Source organism: Heterocephalus glaber, unplaced genomic scaffold (genome assembly GCF_053883595.1).
Source record: "Heterocephalus glaber isolate CG9 unplaced genomic scaffold, H.glaber_assembly_v1.0 deba00001504, whole genome shotgun sequence".
In the NCBI taxonomy this organism is placed as follows: Eukaryota; Metazoa; Chordata; class Mammalia; order Rodentia; family Bathyergidae; genus Heterocephalus; species Heterocephalus glaber.
In genome coordinates, this window is record NW_028258324.1 from 27,757,145 (window position 1) to 27,774,968 (window position 17,824).

Sequence of the window (17,824 nt, forward strand, 5' to 3'; positions counted from 1 at the left end):
ACTTATCTCACTTGTCACATTTGTATTCATTACAGTGTTTTTGTTTTTTTTAATCCTTCTCCTCAGAAAAATCTTCATTCCATGAAAGAACAGAAGGATGTGTGTGGTTTTGCTCACTATTTTCCTCCAGCACTCAGCAGAGTGCTGTGTACATAGAGGATGCTAATAAACATTGAATGAATGAATGAATAATGACCACTTTCCTAAGACCCTGGCATGGCAATTGCAGCGGTTTAACAGTATATGTCCATAGTTTATTACTCATGTGAGGGTAAATTAAGGTGCAGGTGTGAGTGAAGTTGCACATGATCCAGACATTGCAGCATGCCAATCCCCCAGCCAATGGCTCTTGAAGTTATTTCTGTAACCTTCCCCCAGCCCCATCCTACCTGTCCTGTGACATTGGTGAGAATATACTTTATTTTTTAATTTTTTTTAGTTCTTTTATTGGTACATTTTAGGTATACAATTCATTTACATTTATCATTGGGTGTTTGTACCTGTACATGATATATCTTGGTTCTTATTTTTTTCCTCATTACCTGTGGGCTCTTCCCTATTTACATAGGTTTCATTTCCATTTTTTTTTCTTTTCTCATAGTTCTTCCTTTACCTCTTTTCCTTTCCCCTTCCTCTCCGTTCACTCCTTCATCTTTGGACCTTTTTTCCTATTTCAAATTATCAATTATTCATTTTAATCATTTTAACCCTTGTTTACACTATCAGTTTCTCACACTAGAGAAACTATTTGGTATTTACACATGGGTGTCCTATTTACTTCACTTAAGAGTATGGCCTTGATATGCATCCATTTAGCTATAAATGACTCTAATTTTTCATTCTTTATGGCTGAGTAGTACTCCATTTTATAAAAAAACAACATTTTTTTAATCCAGTTTCCAATTGATGGGCATTTGGGCTGCTTCCAAGCTTTAGCTGTTACAAACTGTGCCGCTATGAACATGGATGCACATATATCACTGTGGTATGATTCTTTTAATTCTTTTGGGAAGATATCCAGCAGGGAAATAGCTGGGTCAAATGGGACCTCTAGTCCTAGTTCTTTGAGGTATCTCCATACTGGCTTCCACAGTGGTTGCACCAGTCTGCACTCCCACCAACAATGGAGAAGGGTTCCTTTCTCCCCACAACCCCCCCAGCATTTGTTATTTGTTGATTTCTTGATAGCAGCCATTCTTTCTGAGGTGAGGTGGAATCTCAGTGTTGTTTTCATCTGCATCTCTCGAATGACAAGTGATGTTGAACATTTTTTCATATATTTGTTTGCTGCTTTTACTTCCTTGTCTGAGAAATGTCTGTTCATTTCAGATGCCCATTTTTGAATTGGGTCTTTGAATTTGGGGAGTCTGATTTTTTTCAATTCTTTATATATTCTGGATAGTAGTCCTTTGTCTGAGGTACAGCTGCTAAAAATTTTTTCCCATATTGTAGATTGTCTGTTAGCTCTCTTGGTGGTTTCTTTTGCAGTGCAGAAGCTTTTTAATAAGATGAGATCCCAGTTGTTGATTCTTTGTGCTAGTTCCCATGCTGCTGAGGTTTTATTCAGGGAGTCTTTTCCTATGCCAATGTCTTCAAGAGTTCTACCTAACTTATCTTCCAGCAAATTTAGTGTTTCTGTCTTAATATTTAGATCTTTAATCCACTTTGATATTAGTTTAGTGCATGGTGATAGGTATGGGTCTAGTTTTAATCTTTGGCAGGTTGAAATCCAGTTTTTCCAACACCATTTATTAAGTAGGCTATCTTTCCTCCAATGATGGTGGCTGGCTCCTTTGTCAAAGAAGAGGTGGCTGAGTATGTCTGTAGTTGTTTCTGCATCTTCTAATCTATTCCATTGATCCTAAGGTCTGTTCCTTTACCAGTACCATGCTGATTTTATCACAGTAGCTTTGTTGTATAGTTTCAAGTTGGAGATTGTGATATCCCCAGCCATGTCTGTGTTGCTTAGAATTACTTTAGCTATTCTAGGTCTCTTATGGTTCCAAATGAATTTTTGGATTGTTTTCTCTAGTTCTGTGAAGTATATTGTTGGAATTTCAATTGGCATTGCCTTGAATCTATATAGTAGTTTTGGTAGTATGGCCATTTTCACTATACTGGTTCTTTCTACCCAGGAGCAAGGGATGTCTTTCCACTTTCTTGTATCCTCTTCGATCTCTTTTTTCAGAATGCTATAGTTTTCAGTGTAGAGGTCTTTTGCTTCCTTTGTTAGATTGATTCCTAGATATTTCATTTTTTTGCTGCTATTGTAAAAGGAATTGTTTCCCTAATTTCTCTCTCAGTGAGTCTGTTATTTGTGTACAAGAAGGCTATTGTTTTTTGAGTGCTGACCTTGTATCCAGCTACTCTACTGAATCTGTCAATTAAGTCTAGAAGTCTTCTGGCAGAGGTTTTTGGGTCTTCTATGTAAAGTATCATATCATCAGCAAATAATGACAGTTTAACTTCTTCTTTTCCTATCTTTATTCCTTTTATTTCTTTCTCTTGTCTAATTGCTATGGCTAATGTTTCCAGAACTATATTGAGCAGGAGTGGTGATAGTGGGCATCCTTGTCTTGTTCCTGATTTTAGCATGAAATTTTTCAGTTTTTTACCATTTAGTATGATGTTGGCTATTGGTTTTTCATAGGTAGCCTTAATCAAGTTAAGATAAAGACCGTCTATTCCAATTTTCTGTAGGGTTTTTTTTTTTTATCATGAATGGGTGTTGGATTTTTGTTGAATGCTTTTTCTGCATCTATTGAGATGATCATATGGTTTTTGTCCTTGACTCTGTTAATATGGTGTATTACATTTATTGATTTACAAATGTTGAACCATCCTTCCATCCCTGGGATAAATCTGACTTGGTCAGGGTGTATGATCTTCTTGATGACCCTCTGTATTCTGTTTGCCAGTATCTTGTTGAGGATTTTTGCATCTATGTTCATTAGGGAGATTGTCCTGTAGTTCTCTTTTTGGGTTGAGTCTTTCCCTGGTTTTGGAATAAAAGTGACACTTGCTTCCAGGAATGAATTTGGAAGTATTGCTTCCCTTTCAATTTCCTTGATGAATTTAAAGAGTAATGGTGATAGTTCTTCTTTAAATGTCTTGTAAAATTCAGCAGTGAAGCCATCCAGACCTTGGCTTTTCTTTGTTGGTAAATATTTTATTACATTTTCAATTTCACTCATTGTAATTGGGGTGTTTAGAATTTCTATATCTTCTTCATTTAACTTTGGCAATTCATATGTATCTAGGAATCTGCCCATTTCTTCTGTGTTTTCCATTTTATTGGAGTAGAGATTCTTGAAGTAGGTATTGATGATCCTCTGGATTTCTGTTGGATCTGTTACGACTTCACTTTTTTCATTCTTAATTGCATGTATTTGTCCCTTTTCTTTCCTTTTTTTGATAAGGTTGGCTAAAGGTTTATCGATTTTATTTATTGTTTCAAAAACCCAACTCTTTGATTCACTGATTTTTTGTATTGTTCTCTTAGTCTCCATTGCATTGATTTCTGCTCTGATCTTTATAATTTCCTCTCTTGTATGAGCTTTGGATTTGTTATGCTCTTCTTTTTCTAGGAGCTTGAGGTTCTGCATTAGGTTGTTTATCTGAGTTTTCTCTGTTTTCCTAATATGGGCACTCACTGCTATGAATTTCCTGCATTGAACTGCTTTCATTGTGTCCCATAGATTCCTGTATGTTGTACTGGCATTTTCATTTACTTGTAGAAACTGTTTAATTTCTTTTTTAATTACTTTTGTGACCCATTGGTTGTTCAAGTGGGTGTTATTCAATTTCCATGTGTTTGTTGGGGTTTTGCGGTTTCTTATGTTATTGATCTCCAATTTTATTGCACTATGGTCTGGTAATATACAGGGGGTAACTTCAATTCTTTTGCATTTACTTAGACATGTCCTATGAGCTAGCATGTGGTCTATTTTGGAGAATGATCCGTGTGCAGCCAAAAAGAAGGTGTATTCTGATTTTGTGGGGTGGAACACTCTGTAAACATCTATTATGTCCATTTGTTCAATAGTTTGGTTCAGTTCTAGAATTTCCTTGTTAACTTTTTGTCTAGATGTTCTGTCTATTTGTGATAGTGGGGTATTGAGGTCCCCCACTACAATTGTGTTAGTTTTTATTTGGTTTTTCATGTCTATTAATATTTGTTTTGTATAGTTGGGGGCATTCGTATTTGGTGCATATATATTTAGGATTGTCATCTCTTCCTCTTGGATTCTTCCCTTCACAAGGATGTAGTGACCATCTTTGTCTCTTTTAATTAGTTTTGGTTTGAAATCTACTTTGTCTGCAAATAAGATTGCTATCCCTGCTTTCTTCTGGGTTCCTGTGGCATGGAGAACTGCTTTCCATCCTTTTACTTTCAGTCTATGAGTTTCTTTTTGAGTTAGGTGTGTTTCTTGTATACAGCATATTATTGCATTTTCCTTTTTAATCCATTCTGCCAGTCTATTTCTTTTGATTGGTGAATTGAGGCCATTAACATTGAGGGTTATAATTGATAGATATTGATTTATCCTTGTCATGAGGTTTTACTTTTGTTGGCTCTTTTATTTCTTATTTTTTCCCCCTTTCCCTTTAGTGTCTTACCTTGCCTGGTGGCTTCCCTCTGTTGAGCCTCATGGAGTTGTGACCTTCATTGCTCTTTTCTAGGATATTGTTTAGAATTGCTTGTAGTGCTGGTTTGGTGTTCATGAAATTTCTCAGGTGTTCTTTGTCATGGAAGTATCTAATTTCCCCATCGATTTTGAAAGATAATTTTTCAGGATACAACAGTCTAGGTTGGAAGTTATTTTCTTTTAGGGCTTGAAATACTTCACTCCAGGCTCTCCTTGAGTTGAGGGTTTGTGTTGAGAAGTCTGCTGTGATTCTGATGGGCTTTCCTTTGTAGGTGATTTGTTTCTTTTCTCTAACTGCTTGTAGGATTTTGTTTTTCTGTTGGGTTTCTGGGATCTTGACTATTATATGTCTAGATGTAGATTTTTTTTATCGTGTCTAGTTGGAGTTCTATATGACTCACTTATCTGTATGTCCAATTCTCTACCTCTGTCTGGGAAGTTTTCCACTATTACTTCTGTGAACAGTTTTTTAATGTCAATTGTGCTTTTCCTGTTTTTTCATGGACTCCTATCAGTCTTATGTTATTCTTCTTTGCAACGTCTAGCAGTTGTTGGATTGATTTCTTGTGGTCCCTTACTATTTTTAAGAAATCTCTATTTTCATGGTCTCTAACCGCGATCCTGTCTTCTATATCTGATCTTCTATCTTCAGATTCCCTTAATCTGCTGTGGATACTTTCAATGGAGTTTTTGATCTCCTGAATATCTGTTTGAATCTGTTTCATGGATTCCATTTCTTTCTTATGTTGGGCGATCATGGTTTCCATTTCTTTCTTATGCTGGGTATTCATGGCTTCCAGCATGTTTCTGAGCTCATCTATTTTTTTATCTGTTTCTGTTCTAGATTCTCTAATCATGTCTTTCACTCTGCTCACCATCTCTGTAGATATCTGGGAGATTATTTCTGCTTTGAATTTTTCTACAGCCTCCTTCATCTGTTTTGTTACTTCCTGTGCTATCAGTTCAGGGTATCCAGGTGGTTGGTTATGGTCATTTCCCCCAGGATTTACCCTTGGTGGGGTGGAAGTCTGAGTTTGTGCCTTGCTTAAATGTCTTCTCATTTTTGTTTTTGGTACTGTCCTTGGTTTAACTCCTGGGTTGATAGTTTGAAATTGCTTATTGTAGGTATCTTTGTTGCTTGTAATTAGAACCCTTATGGAATGATTGCTTCTCAGAGGTGTCTTCCAGATACAGCTGGTCTTTCAGTTTTGAGTCTCTAATGGCTCTAAGGCTATCTCATTTTCCTTATACTAGGAAGGTTCATTGACTAGATCGATAACAACACCTTAGCCCAAGTGATACAATCAGCAACCCCATTGCATCAAGTACATCTTTGAAAATGACATTTTGTGGTAGTTATTAATCTATCACCTTTAGCTGTGTGAATTAAATCAAGATCGAGGACCAACCCAACATATAGTGAATAAACTCTTCAATATAAGAACTTTACCCTTTGGGATGGGGAGTTAGAAGGGGTTGGGGAGGGAGGGGCAAATGGGAAGAAGGATAGGGGAAGGTTAGCAGTGTGGCCAGAGGACACAGGTGAGAATGAAAAAGAGAATAATAGGAAAATAAAGAAGAACTCCAAATGAGGACCAAAACAGGGACAAAAAAGGAAGATGAACAATGTGGGAGAGCAAGAGAGTGAATGTAAGAGAGAGAGAAAGGAAAGAGAAGAGAAAGAAGAAAAGAAAAGAAAAAAAAAGGAGAGAAAAACAAATATTTGCAAAGAGTAGAAAAAAATTAAAGATAAGAGGAGCAAAAGAAAAGAGAAAAAAACAAACTAATAATACTAATTTTGGGAATAAAAAATAACAATGAAGATGAAGGACCTCTTTCAGGATATGTCTCTGCTGTCAGAATAGACATTGTGGGTAGCAGTATGCAGATATAAGTCAATGAGTCTCAGCAAGCTAGTTGCAGACCCGTGAGATTCAGGCAGATTTCTGGCTGCAAGTCCCAAGTTGAGCTCCCTGTCTTCCTGTAGGGTTGAACTCTGCAGATTTGTATTGCAGGTTCCAGCTGCCCTTCCCCTGAAGATAGTCCCGGTCCTGATGGGAGGTGAAGATGACTCCAACTTACCCAGTACAGTGGTCTGGTGGTCCAGTGTCCTCTGCGTCTTTGTAGTGTGGAACCAGGTGGCTGTACATAGAAGAGGCCAGAGAAGAGGGGGGTGGGGGTGGGGGTGTCCAGTGGATTGCTTCCCGGGGCGCGGGCTGATTCGGCATGTTCGGCGCTACTCACTACCTTGGTACGGCATTGGTAGACCTGCCTGTCTGCAGTGGGCTGATTCAGCGTGTTCGAGAATATACTTTAAAAGGCCTGCAATCCTTTTGAGTGGTGCCATCCACAGCAGAGTAGGACTTCCATTATCCACACCCAGATCTGTGCTAGACCAATTTAGTTATCACGCACTTTTAATCCCAGTATCACATCCTAGATCCAGCTACCTCCAAAAAGTTCCACCTATGGGGGCATGAGGCTTCTTGGGGACATCTAGACACAAGCCATAATATATACTTAATTTGATTTCTCATTTATCTCCAGGCTTTCCAGCAGTCAATTCCAAAAGAAGAATTTAGGAAGAAATAACTCTATGTACATAAAACAAAGATGGGTCTGCCCCTTAGGAAAAGCACAATATGTCAAAGACAAAGACCAAATAAAGGTTGGCAGAGATTCACTAATTTGATATAAAATCCCAACTGAAAACACCAATAATAGATACTATAATCAATAGTCAAAGCCAAACTGACTTCCTCTTCTGGCATAATTTATTATTCACCTTTAAGTTTTATTTTCTACATGTTCCTTAAGTTAAAACATTATTCTTAAGCCAAATGGAAATGTATTGGATAATACAGACAATAAGTACAGAAACTGACCTTTGGTTTTCAAATTTTAAACCCCTAAATATGTGAGTTGGCTGATCAGTGAGGGGTGGGGGAGACTGGCAGCAAAAATGTCTAGATGGTTCCCATGTATGCCTTTTAGAAAGAATATATGTGTATTCTTTGTATTTCTTCAGATATATGTAGGTATTTAATAGAACTGGGAAGATCACATTCTTAAAGAATTATTTTCCCTTTTGAACAATGACATAAGAGATTTATTTTTATATGGAATCTTTTTTTATGCCAGAATCAGACTTCTGCCTCAGCTTGTATTTGTTGATATTATTTATATTTAGTTTATGAAAAGAAAAAAAGAAATACAGCACTGAGCGGAAGAGTGTTTCCTTCTGCCTGCTCACCTTGACTACCACCATGCCAACTGCTCTAGCTGCTGGCTCCTCAAGATTAGTCTCTGCTTCAAGCCCCAGGAAGCCCGTTTACTATGTTAATGGCAAGAACTTGCTAATGTGGGCGTGTGAAATGCATCCTTGGAAAGGAATGCTACCCATCCCAGGAAGTCTTCAAGAAGGCTTGAGTTCTTGCCATAACTAAAATCTGATGATGTTTTATGGATAACTTTATTTCCACATGCCACATGGAAGCTAGCTGCCTGTTTCCATAATCTTCATGGAGAATCAAACCAAGAAAAGACTAATTTGGAAATAATATGCAGAAGAGAAACTTCATTTTCTCTTTTGAATAAAATGAAGGAACCAGTTTAGGTGACTACAGAACAAAAATCAAGTGAACCCTGGCAAGGGCCTAGGGTTCTCCCACAACACTAACAGCAACTGCAGAATGCTTGACAGGAAGGAAAAATGAAAAAGTTGCTAACAGTGGGTTTTGCTGGGGCTCATTAAAGAGGAATGTAGAGATTAAATATACTCCTCCTGCACAAGACTCCTGCAGCTGAACAGTCCTAATACTTGAAACCTTATTGTGAGTCCTAGTTTTCTCCTTAGAAAAAGGGAAATGTCCCATTCCAGTTGATAGTAGCCTCCTTCCACTTGGTTCTGATGGCCATTTCCGCTGGGGAACAGCGTCTGCCTGTTCTGTGTTTATCTTCGTGTTGATCCCTTTCCCAGTGATGGGCATGCGTATCTGAGGAAGGAACATGGCACATTTACACCCAAGCCTGTCACACCATTCCTGAGGAAGCCACTACAGAAAGAGGAAAGTGAAGGTGGGCAGGAGTTGAGCTCAGCAAACTGTAATCCTAGAACTGGTTAAGAAGAGGGAGATCCCAGCAGATGCTAAGTGGAAGTTCCCCAAGTAAAAGAAGTCAATGACAACCTGGCTTGCTTGTACTCAGATGTAAATTTTGTGTGTGTGTGTGTAGGGGGGGTCCAACTCAGCACCTTGTGCTTGGGAGGCATGTGCAGTGTCACTGAGCTAAATCTCTGGCATCAGATGTGAATATTGATAAATCATTGAATGCACCTTATAGTACCATGATGTTACATGGAAGACCAGGTGTTGTCATGAAATGTCAGGAAAAACAGGGGAAGGGAAAGCTCCCACTTCTCAAGGCTTCTAAGAGTGCATTTGCATTTTTGAGTACAGTATGAGGCATTCTAGTGAGATAATTGAGCACAGGGCTGGAGGCTCAAGTTTGTCTCATGTGAGCCAGGTGGCATTTGAGAAGGTACTTGCTCCTACCATTAAGTCTGATTTATTCAGTTGGTAACTATTTATTGGGAGCCTCAGTTTCCACTGTGTAAAAATAGATACCATAGTACCCACTTCATATGATAATTGGGAATTTTTTGTGTTAATGGACATAAGGCTTTCCTCTGCAGTGCCCAGAACAGAACATGTGGGAGGCTTGTGATCAAATAAAAAAGGATGCCTTCCTCAAAGAACAAAGTTGAAGTAGAAATGGTAATATACTTTAAAGAATATTTTTCCAATGTCACAATAAATTAAATGGGCTAATATGTATTTCTTATGATTAAAAAAATATTTAGGGGCTGCATAGATAAAATAGTCACTAAGATACTTTTCCAACTGCAGTGACAATAGCAGACGTGATGTAACACCAGGCTTGTGATGCTAAATGCAAATGTTAGACAGTAACCAGGCTCCTTTATGGAAGGAACCAAAACCAGCAGGTACAAACTACCATTTGTACAAACCTATCCACTTTTAATACCTTGCCAAAGGGACCAGTGTTTAAAGACATCTTAAAGTTGGTTTTTATTTCCCCTCATGAGTTTTTAAAACTGTAATTTTAACTGAAATGAAATGAACTGTTGGCTGTCTGCCTCTGTCATTGGCCTGGGACCTCCTAAAGATTTGCTTGGACTGTGCCTTATTCAGTGTGGCTTCTCCAGGGTGTTAGTCCATAGTGGACAATTTAAAAACTGTTCTTTATATGAACTAGAGCAGAAATGGGTACTTTTATCATGGGACAATAGTCTGGTATTTTGTTGTGTGGTAGAATTGGCTCATTGGTATTCCACACTCCCCTTTGTCTTTGCACACCTTTCCCCAGGCATTAAATACCTCCTGCTCAAACATAAAAGGCCTCCCGAGAAGGCTTTCTGGAAATTTGACTCTTCACCCTTTGTTTTTCTCTTACCTAAAGGTTGTTTGTTTTTCTGTTATTTCTAACCCCTAGCCTGCTTCTTTTAAAAGCAGGTTTAGGATTCCCACATTACAATGGCTGGGTTTAAAGCCATGGGATTTAGGCATGGGCTTCACTTCAGAAACCAAGCCCAAACATTTTCCTGCAGAGCTGGCAGCTGGTAACAGCAGCGGCGAGTCTCTGAGCACATTAAGACACGCACTCTTGGAGTCTGAAATGCTCACCTATTGTAAGATGCGCTGGCTTTCCCTGTGAGGGCTGGCCACTGTAAAAGTACAGATCAAAGAGATGCTCCATTTTCCAGTCAGATAAGAGCTCTCTGTTTGTGCAAAAAAGGATGCTGTAATTTCCATTGATGTTGCACAGCCAAATAGGAAATTTAGGAGTCTTCAGCATGCTGCCAACCTGCAAAGGGAGAAGGGAATCAGAGAAATATATAGATTTTGCTGCCTTGCAACAGAGGTTGATATAACATCGTGATAAAAAGCAGCTCTGAGGCTTCCTGTTGCCTGAGTAGCTAGCTGTGCAGTGCATTGGACTAAGGGTAAGATTTGAAACAAAGGCCTCATCATAAGTGAATTTGCATTTATGAATTGTGTGGTATAATGGTGATGATATGTTTTTTCTCCTAATGGATTATATATATATGTGTGTGTGTGTGTGTGTATGTATGTATATATGTGTATATATATGTATATGTATATATATGTGTATATATATGTATATTTATATATATGTGTATATATATGTATATTTATATATATGTGTATATATATGTATATGTATATATATGTGTATATATATGTATATGTATATATATGTGTATATATATATATATATATTTTTTTTTTCTTTTTGGTACTGGGGATTGAACTTGGGACCTTGAGCTTGCAAGGCAGGTGGCAGAACCACTGAGTTAAATCCCTGGCCCAGATTATATTTTTAAAAAATATTTGATGGCCTCATGGAGGGGATAGAGAATTCTTTTTGGTTTTAAATTGAAGTAAATAAGTACACTGAAAGTGTAGGAATGAAATAATCCCCCTTTGCCATTGACTAGTGTATTTGATCCTATTCCCAAGGTAGAGAAATATTTCATTTAGCAAATGGTCAAAGTGGCAACATTAACTGTTTAAACTATAGAAAAAAAGATGTTTAGAATTTAGGAAAAAGTTTCTGGGAAATGAAGGAAATAAACATATGTACACATATCTACAAGTTAACAGACCAGTTGTGAAGATGTACTTGAAACATACTGGCTTAATATTACATACAATATTAAGTTTAGTATTTTAATCAACTTGTTGTCTATTTTTCCTGGCAATTGTCACTTCATCCTTGAATTCTCATACCTAGTAAATCAGATTCACAAAACTACTACTCTGGAGGGCCAGGGAGTAGAAGGGCAGTGGTACTGAATCAGTAGCCCTTGGAGGTATCATGATATTATAGTACACATCTTCCTTTCTATTTTAATGCTTTTTGAGATGAGATCTCCCTATGTTGCTCAGATTCACGATCCTCCTGTCTCAGTCTCCCTACGAGCAAGTGTACATGACCATGCCTGGCATTATAATGCATTTCTATAAATGGTATCTATCATTTTGTTGAAAGAGGAAGGAAAATACATCTTTAAAAGAACATTTCACAATTCATTAAAACATTTTTTTCCTACTCAAAGAGATAAACATAAAGTATATGGAAAATCCCATGCACCATGCCAAGAACTGCTACTGGACCCTTTGGCTTGGTTTCTTCCTATCATGGAATAATCCAACATTATTATGTTGTTTCTTGTCTTCTTAGTCCTTAGAGCTATACTGTTTGTTCAGGAACAAATTCTGTTTCATGGAAAACCCAGTTTTGAAAAATTATCACATGCTTTGTGAACCCAAGTGTTAAAGGCTAATAACTTGACATTTTGTTTTCTCAATTTCCATTCAAGTCTTTTCTTTTTTCTTCAATTTAGATTCTTCAGTTATGGGTGAATGGGTAAATCAGAGGTGCTTCTGTCTTTAGCTCCATAGACAAATTATGTTACAGTGCTTGAAAGAAATGACTTAGCCTTAGCAGGTAGTATATAAAAAGGTGCAAGGCCAGCACCCCAGTCAGGACTTGATCCTAGTGAATACGCATCTAGAACCCTAGAAGTAGTCCTTCTTGGCTGAATATCTCATATATGAAACATGGGTCAAGTCTGCCTACTAGCTGTGAATGAAGTGAAACAGGATGTCCCATTGAAGCATCCTCTGTGTTTGAGCTCCAAACATCCACCTCCAAGTTCCAAACAACATTGTAACCATCCATTAGCACAAGCCCATTCTTAGGCCTTCTTCTAATGGAGCCCCCTCTACTAAGATTATATGTAATAGATATATAATATGCCAGACATGGAATTATTAAGGTTGGAAAATTTGGACAAGCTAAGTATGAGGTTGATGGCTGTTTTTAACAAGATGTGATTCCATTTGAACTGCAGGTGGATCTTCTGGTCAATTTAAAATCAATGAAAGTTCCGATAAATTAAATCTGGATGGAGGAAATAGAATGTACACATATAAAATATTGTTTCACAGAATATTTGTAAAGTAGGCAAAATTCAACTGACACTCAGATTCACACGATCTCCTAGGTGCTGACACCACATTGTTGTCACTTTATGCAACGATGCAACGATTGTCTTTCCTGAACTCAAAGTAAGCAGGAGGAAGATGAAGCATTCAAAATACAGCCACCTCCAACCCCCAGCAGTGACCAGACAGATATCACGCTGAATTAGTGGAGTGTTGTCTTCCTTGAGAGACTGTAGTGAAAAGGGAAATGTCGTGCATGGCTGTAATGACACTTTGGGTATTAACTTGAGGAGATAAGCTTTGAGATTATGGCTGAGAACACATCTGGTTTGAAGTGAGTCCTACAAAAACAAAGCAAAGCACCTTCTGACTGAATTTAGTCTGCTGTCACACTCCCCACTTTTCTTGGCACACCACATAAGCAATTTGACTGGAATATTTTGTTTTAAGAATTTGTATTACTTTTGGATAGACACAGTTTACCAGCTATCCTCCAAAAGCAGGATTCTAAATACGTTTATTGGTGAGATTCCACCAATTTTGAATTTGTGCATGTTGCCATGGTAAAAAGGAAATTAAATTGTGATACAGTGGTGCTATAAATAAAATATCTCTCTCTTTGGGTTCACTCATTGTGTAATAAGCCCAGTAGTTTCAGTATTGCATCCAGCAAGCAAGTCTTTCATAACATCTATCCTTTAAGTCAATGTAAAATTTGAAGGATTGGAAGAATGGACAAATTCTACACACTAGAGGGCAGGAACTAAGTCCATGTTATTCTTTTTTTTTAATGCTGTCCAGAACAATGGCACTTAGAACGTGCCTTTGCATAATGAGCTTGATATTGCAAATCTCAAGGCCCCAAGCTGTTAATTTGAATGAGAGAAAGGTGTTGGAAACATGTACTTTTCTTCCCCATGTCCTGGTGACAATTACCACGCATAAATGTTAATGGTCTGGCTCTTGTCTCCACCACCTGGAACAGAGAGTTGATGCAACTTCTCTCACCAAGTTTGCAGGTATGTTGTAAAGTCAAAATAGATCATGCTTGCAGGGTGCAATCTCAGTGAGTTTGTGGCAGAGTGCAGTAAGTGAAGCTTCATTTGGTACTTTTAAGGTTCCTATCAGGCTCTCCAAAGGGGAAATGTAAAAAGGGAAGAAGGCACCATGGGGATGGTGGTACATGCTGCCAGAGCTGCCGTGGGAGTGATTCTGGTGAGACCTAAATGGCTTTAGTCCCTTCTAAAAATCAGAGTTGATTTCTCTTCTCAGTGGCAGGTGTGAAGATAATGTGAACCTCCTAAGGCTTTCCAGATGGTGTTAGACTCAAACTGCTTTATGTTCTCACTTAGGTATTGGAACCTCACACTCAAACCTGTACCTTCAAATAGAAAAGTAACACGGAGGCTTCAAAACAGTGCCGTGTCTTGCAGGTAGCTGGCTGTGTTCTGCAGGAAGTGTCAGTCTAGTGGGCTCTGGGGGGCTTGCTTATGTCATCTAATGAGAACTCCATTTTCTTTTTCTTTTGAATCTCGCCCACAGGGCTGTGACCCTGGGACTGAAAGAAGTGTGTTTTTGCAGCCTCGGCAATTTTATCACAGAGTAAAAAGAGATTGACTTAGGAAAGACAAAAGCAGCCTTACAGGATAGGTTTCACCTCAACAACACAATCTAGCTGTCAGGCAGTGCGTACCACAGGTTTTCTTTAGAATTCAGAAATCTTTCTTATATTAGATTGTTATTATCAGTGCATACATATACTATTCAGGTTTATCATACACACCCTAGACAGGAGCTACTAAATACCCATAAGCGCCTACCTACAGTTGCCTATCTACAGGTCCTGTACAGGGTCACTTTGCCTTGGAACAGAAAGTAAGGGTAGTGGCTGCACAAGGTCTTCAGTCCAGCCATATGGAGAATACTGTTTTGGAACCACATCGTGGTTATTCTCGAGCAAACTTCTGACCTGTAAGGTGTTTCAGTTTTATGCTAGGATTGTGGAATATTAGACTTCTGGGTCAACTGCAGACCAATCAGGTAGTTCTGCTTAGCACATCTCTAAGCCCCACTGAGTCAAAAGTTTCACACACCTGACAGATGTCACCTGCCAAACCAGGAGCCAAGGGGAGGCAAATGTTTTAGAGAGTGTGTGCCCTAAGTACCCACAGTTCACAATCAGCGTAAACTCACAACTGCTTTAACCTACAATTCAATGGACAAAGTCCTAGTTTCTTAAGCACAACTATCATGCATTCTAAAATGTAGTCATGATTTGCCACCATCTAAATGCTGAGGCTCAACATCAGTATACCTACAACAGATTATACAATATAAATCTACATCTATAGTAGATTATTAAAGAGCTGATGATAGAGTATAATTCCAAGAACTGGCATTTATATATTTATAATTTATCAGAAAGTGAGCAAAGATATGATCAGAAGCATAGCGCAGTGCACAGTGTGTGAATTTTGAGTGTGGAGAGAACGGGGTTCATAACCCCAGCTCCAACACTTACCTAGATGGTGGCTTTGGGCAGGTTCCTACACCTGCTTTGGTCTTTTTATCTTTAAAATCAATGACCATGAAACAGATCGGATTTAAAGTAACACTGCTTATAACTTTGAGTAGAGTTGAGAATTAAATATGGTATCATTGCAAGTAACTAGCAGAAAGCCCTGGCCCATGGTAGGTGCTTTGTTCACAGGCATATTAGTGCTACAATGAATGAACACCCTTCACATTTATACTTCCATTAGTTACCATCCATTAGAGATGGTGAGAGACAGTACATATGTGTATATGTGTAAAATTAGATTCCTTTTATCCCTTGAGATGGGGATAGGGATTAGGGATTGCTTTTATCCCAAAATAATGAGGTGATATGGAAAGAATAAAAAAGTGTCTTCAGGTAAAATCAACTTTGTATGAATGTGTTTAACATATTCATATGTCTCAAGAGTTCAAGTAGGAAAATTAACCATCAGGCAGTAGTTGCTCTTCAGTATTTTTTTTTCTGAAACCAAAATCCAAATGCACGATAGAGACAACACAATAAATATCCTCAGGGTTTCAAGCCATTAGTGTACTATTTCAGGCAATTTTCACTGAGGGCAGGATTCATAGGTATCTCCCTGGGGAGAGAGCACTGTGTCCAAGAAAGGAGGATGAAAAGCCACATTAGTTACTTTCTGAAAAGCTGGAGGCAATGTAGATTTTATTTCTATGTAGATTTTAAAGCCTTCCTGGGCAGTTTCCATCTTCTGTCCTACTTCTACTTGGTGAGCAAGCCTTTGGATGGTGGTCCTGGGAGCTGATACAGATTGTTCTTCCTAGCGGGAAGTTCTTATTTTTTTACCTTGTATGGTGACCTCTTGACTAACTCTAAGGTTCTGGCAAAGATCCTCTTTATTATTACAGGATATGTTAGACTCTGCAGGTAATTTTCTGTAGAACATAATTTAGCAGTTTGTTGGTCTGAGCTGATTTTGTAGCAAAAAATGTGATCCAGGGCAGAATAGTTGGGCTGGATCCCTTGACTCTGGTCTCTCTTGGCACTCTCTCTCTTTGGTGACTTGGTCTCTGTTATAGCCCCTTACTCAGAGCAACTTAGTAGCTATTTCACAACCCCCTGCTCAATTTTAGCTTAAGATAAAGCCTGAAACTTGTCCCCAAAGTCTTGCAAATATTAAAAAGCTGTCAGCCTTTTCTGATACTGATTGAAAGAAGGCAAACTCTTAGCATTCAGTTGAGAGATGGTTCTCCAGTTGTGCACATCATGGATTTAATCACCTCAGCCTATAGATTTAATTTCCTTCTTTCTTTAGAACAGTGATTCTCAATCACATAGTAAATAATTTTTAACAATGTGGAACTCTGTGCGATGGCATGTCCCACACTCACGAAGCTGGCACATAATATTCAAAGTTCTCCAGGTAAGTTCAGTGCACAGCCAGGTAGACATCACTGCTTTCCAGCATGTGTCACCTACATCCTTTTACGGCAAACAATGTATGTTCATGTCTGGCCCAGGTATGGGTCCTCTGTATTTGGACACACAGACTCCCAATTAGTAGGTGCGGGTGAACATAGCTGAATAATGCACTGGAATATTATTCCTTGTTACCATCTATCACAAAGCCTTTTATATGCATAGAATATTTTGGCTGTTCAAAGGGCTCCAGCATTCATGATTTTGTTTGCTCTTCACCTCAGTCCTATGGTTGTAGGGCAGGTGCACACAGATGAGGAAACAGGCCCAGAGAGGGAGAGTGATCCACTCCTGGAGTGGCAGGGCAAGTCCTCCAACCAAATCTGCTGATTTCCAAGCCAGGGTTATTTCCCACAGGCTGAAAGAACCTCCTTCCCTGCACACCACATTCCCAAATGTGGGATGTGTGCCTACTGGTGGCACAGGGAATAAACTTTAAAAAGCAATGTTTATTCACTTCCTGTGTATTATAAAAAAAAAAGCAGCACAGCAAGCACATGGCTTATATTACTACTGCTTTAGAAAAGGTTAGGTCCAAATTTTAAACATGAATTGATTTTTTAAAAATAGCAAGCAAATGATAGCAGAGGTGGTGCAGAGACATGACAAAGCCTGTGAAGTATTTAATAATGTTGTGAAAGAGCTTTGGGGCAATAGACAAAGCACTAAAACTATTGACATTTTGTGCCCCCATCCCTTGAAACTTGGCTCAGTGTGTCCCTCCATGTGTCTCCAAACTCAATGTTGCCACATTGCTGGGCTCTGACAAATACAGAATGCTAGACCATGTATAGTTGAAAGAAAAGAAAAATCTGTAAAATAAAATCTATAAATCTCCTATTTCTGGCTTCATTTTCTTCTTTATTATATTTATGAAATTCTAAGATGATTTCCCAAATTTTCTGCAAAAAGGTGATTAGGGAGTTTTTAACAATAACAAATCCATTTTCTCTCCAGGATGTATTCAGAGCACAGACATTCACATTTGTAGGATGGAACTCTTTGCATCCATTAAATAACAGCAGAGGTCAGGTACTCATTGACATATAAAGATATTTGTGTTGAATGTGAAAAGCAGGCTTCAATAGAGTGAATAGGAACTTTATATAAAGAAGAAAAGAAGGCAT

The 17,824-nt window shown here is 38.4% G+C and overlaps 1 protein-coding gene across 1 annotated transcript in view; it reads right to left on the reverse strand.

Annotated features, from left to right (window-relative positions):
* Positions 1–7,412: 7,412 nt before the first annotated feature.
* Positions 7,413–17,824, reverse strand: part of Mindy4b (MINDY family member 4B) — a 35,997-nt gene continuing 25,585 nt past the window's right edge. The window contains exons 11-12 of the mRNA XM_087186342.1: positions 10,355–10,535; positions 7,413–8,644 (exon numbers count right to left, since the gene is read on the reverse strand). Coding sequence (XP_087042468.1) covers positions 8,502–8,644; positions 10,355–10,535 — 324 coding nt within the window. The 3' untranslated portion in view covers positions 7,413–8,501. The remainder of the gene's footprint in view (positions 8,645–10,354; positions 10,536–17,824) is intronic.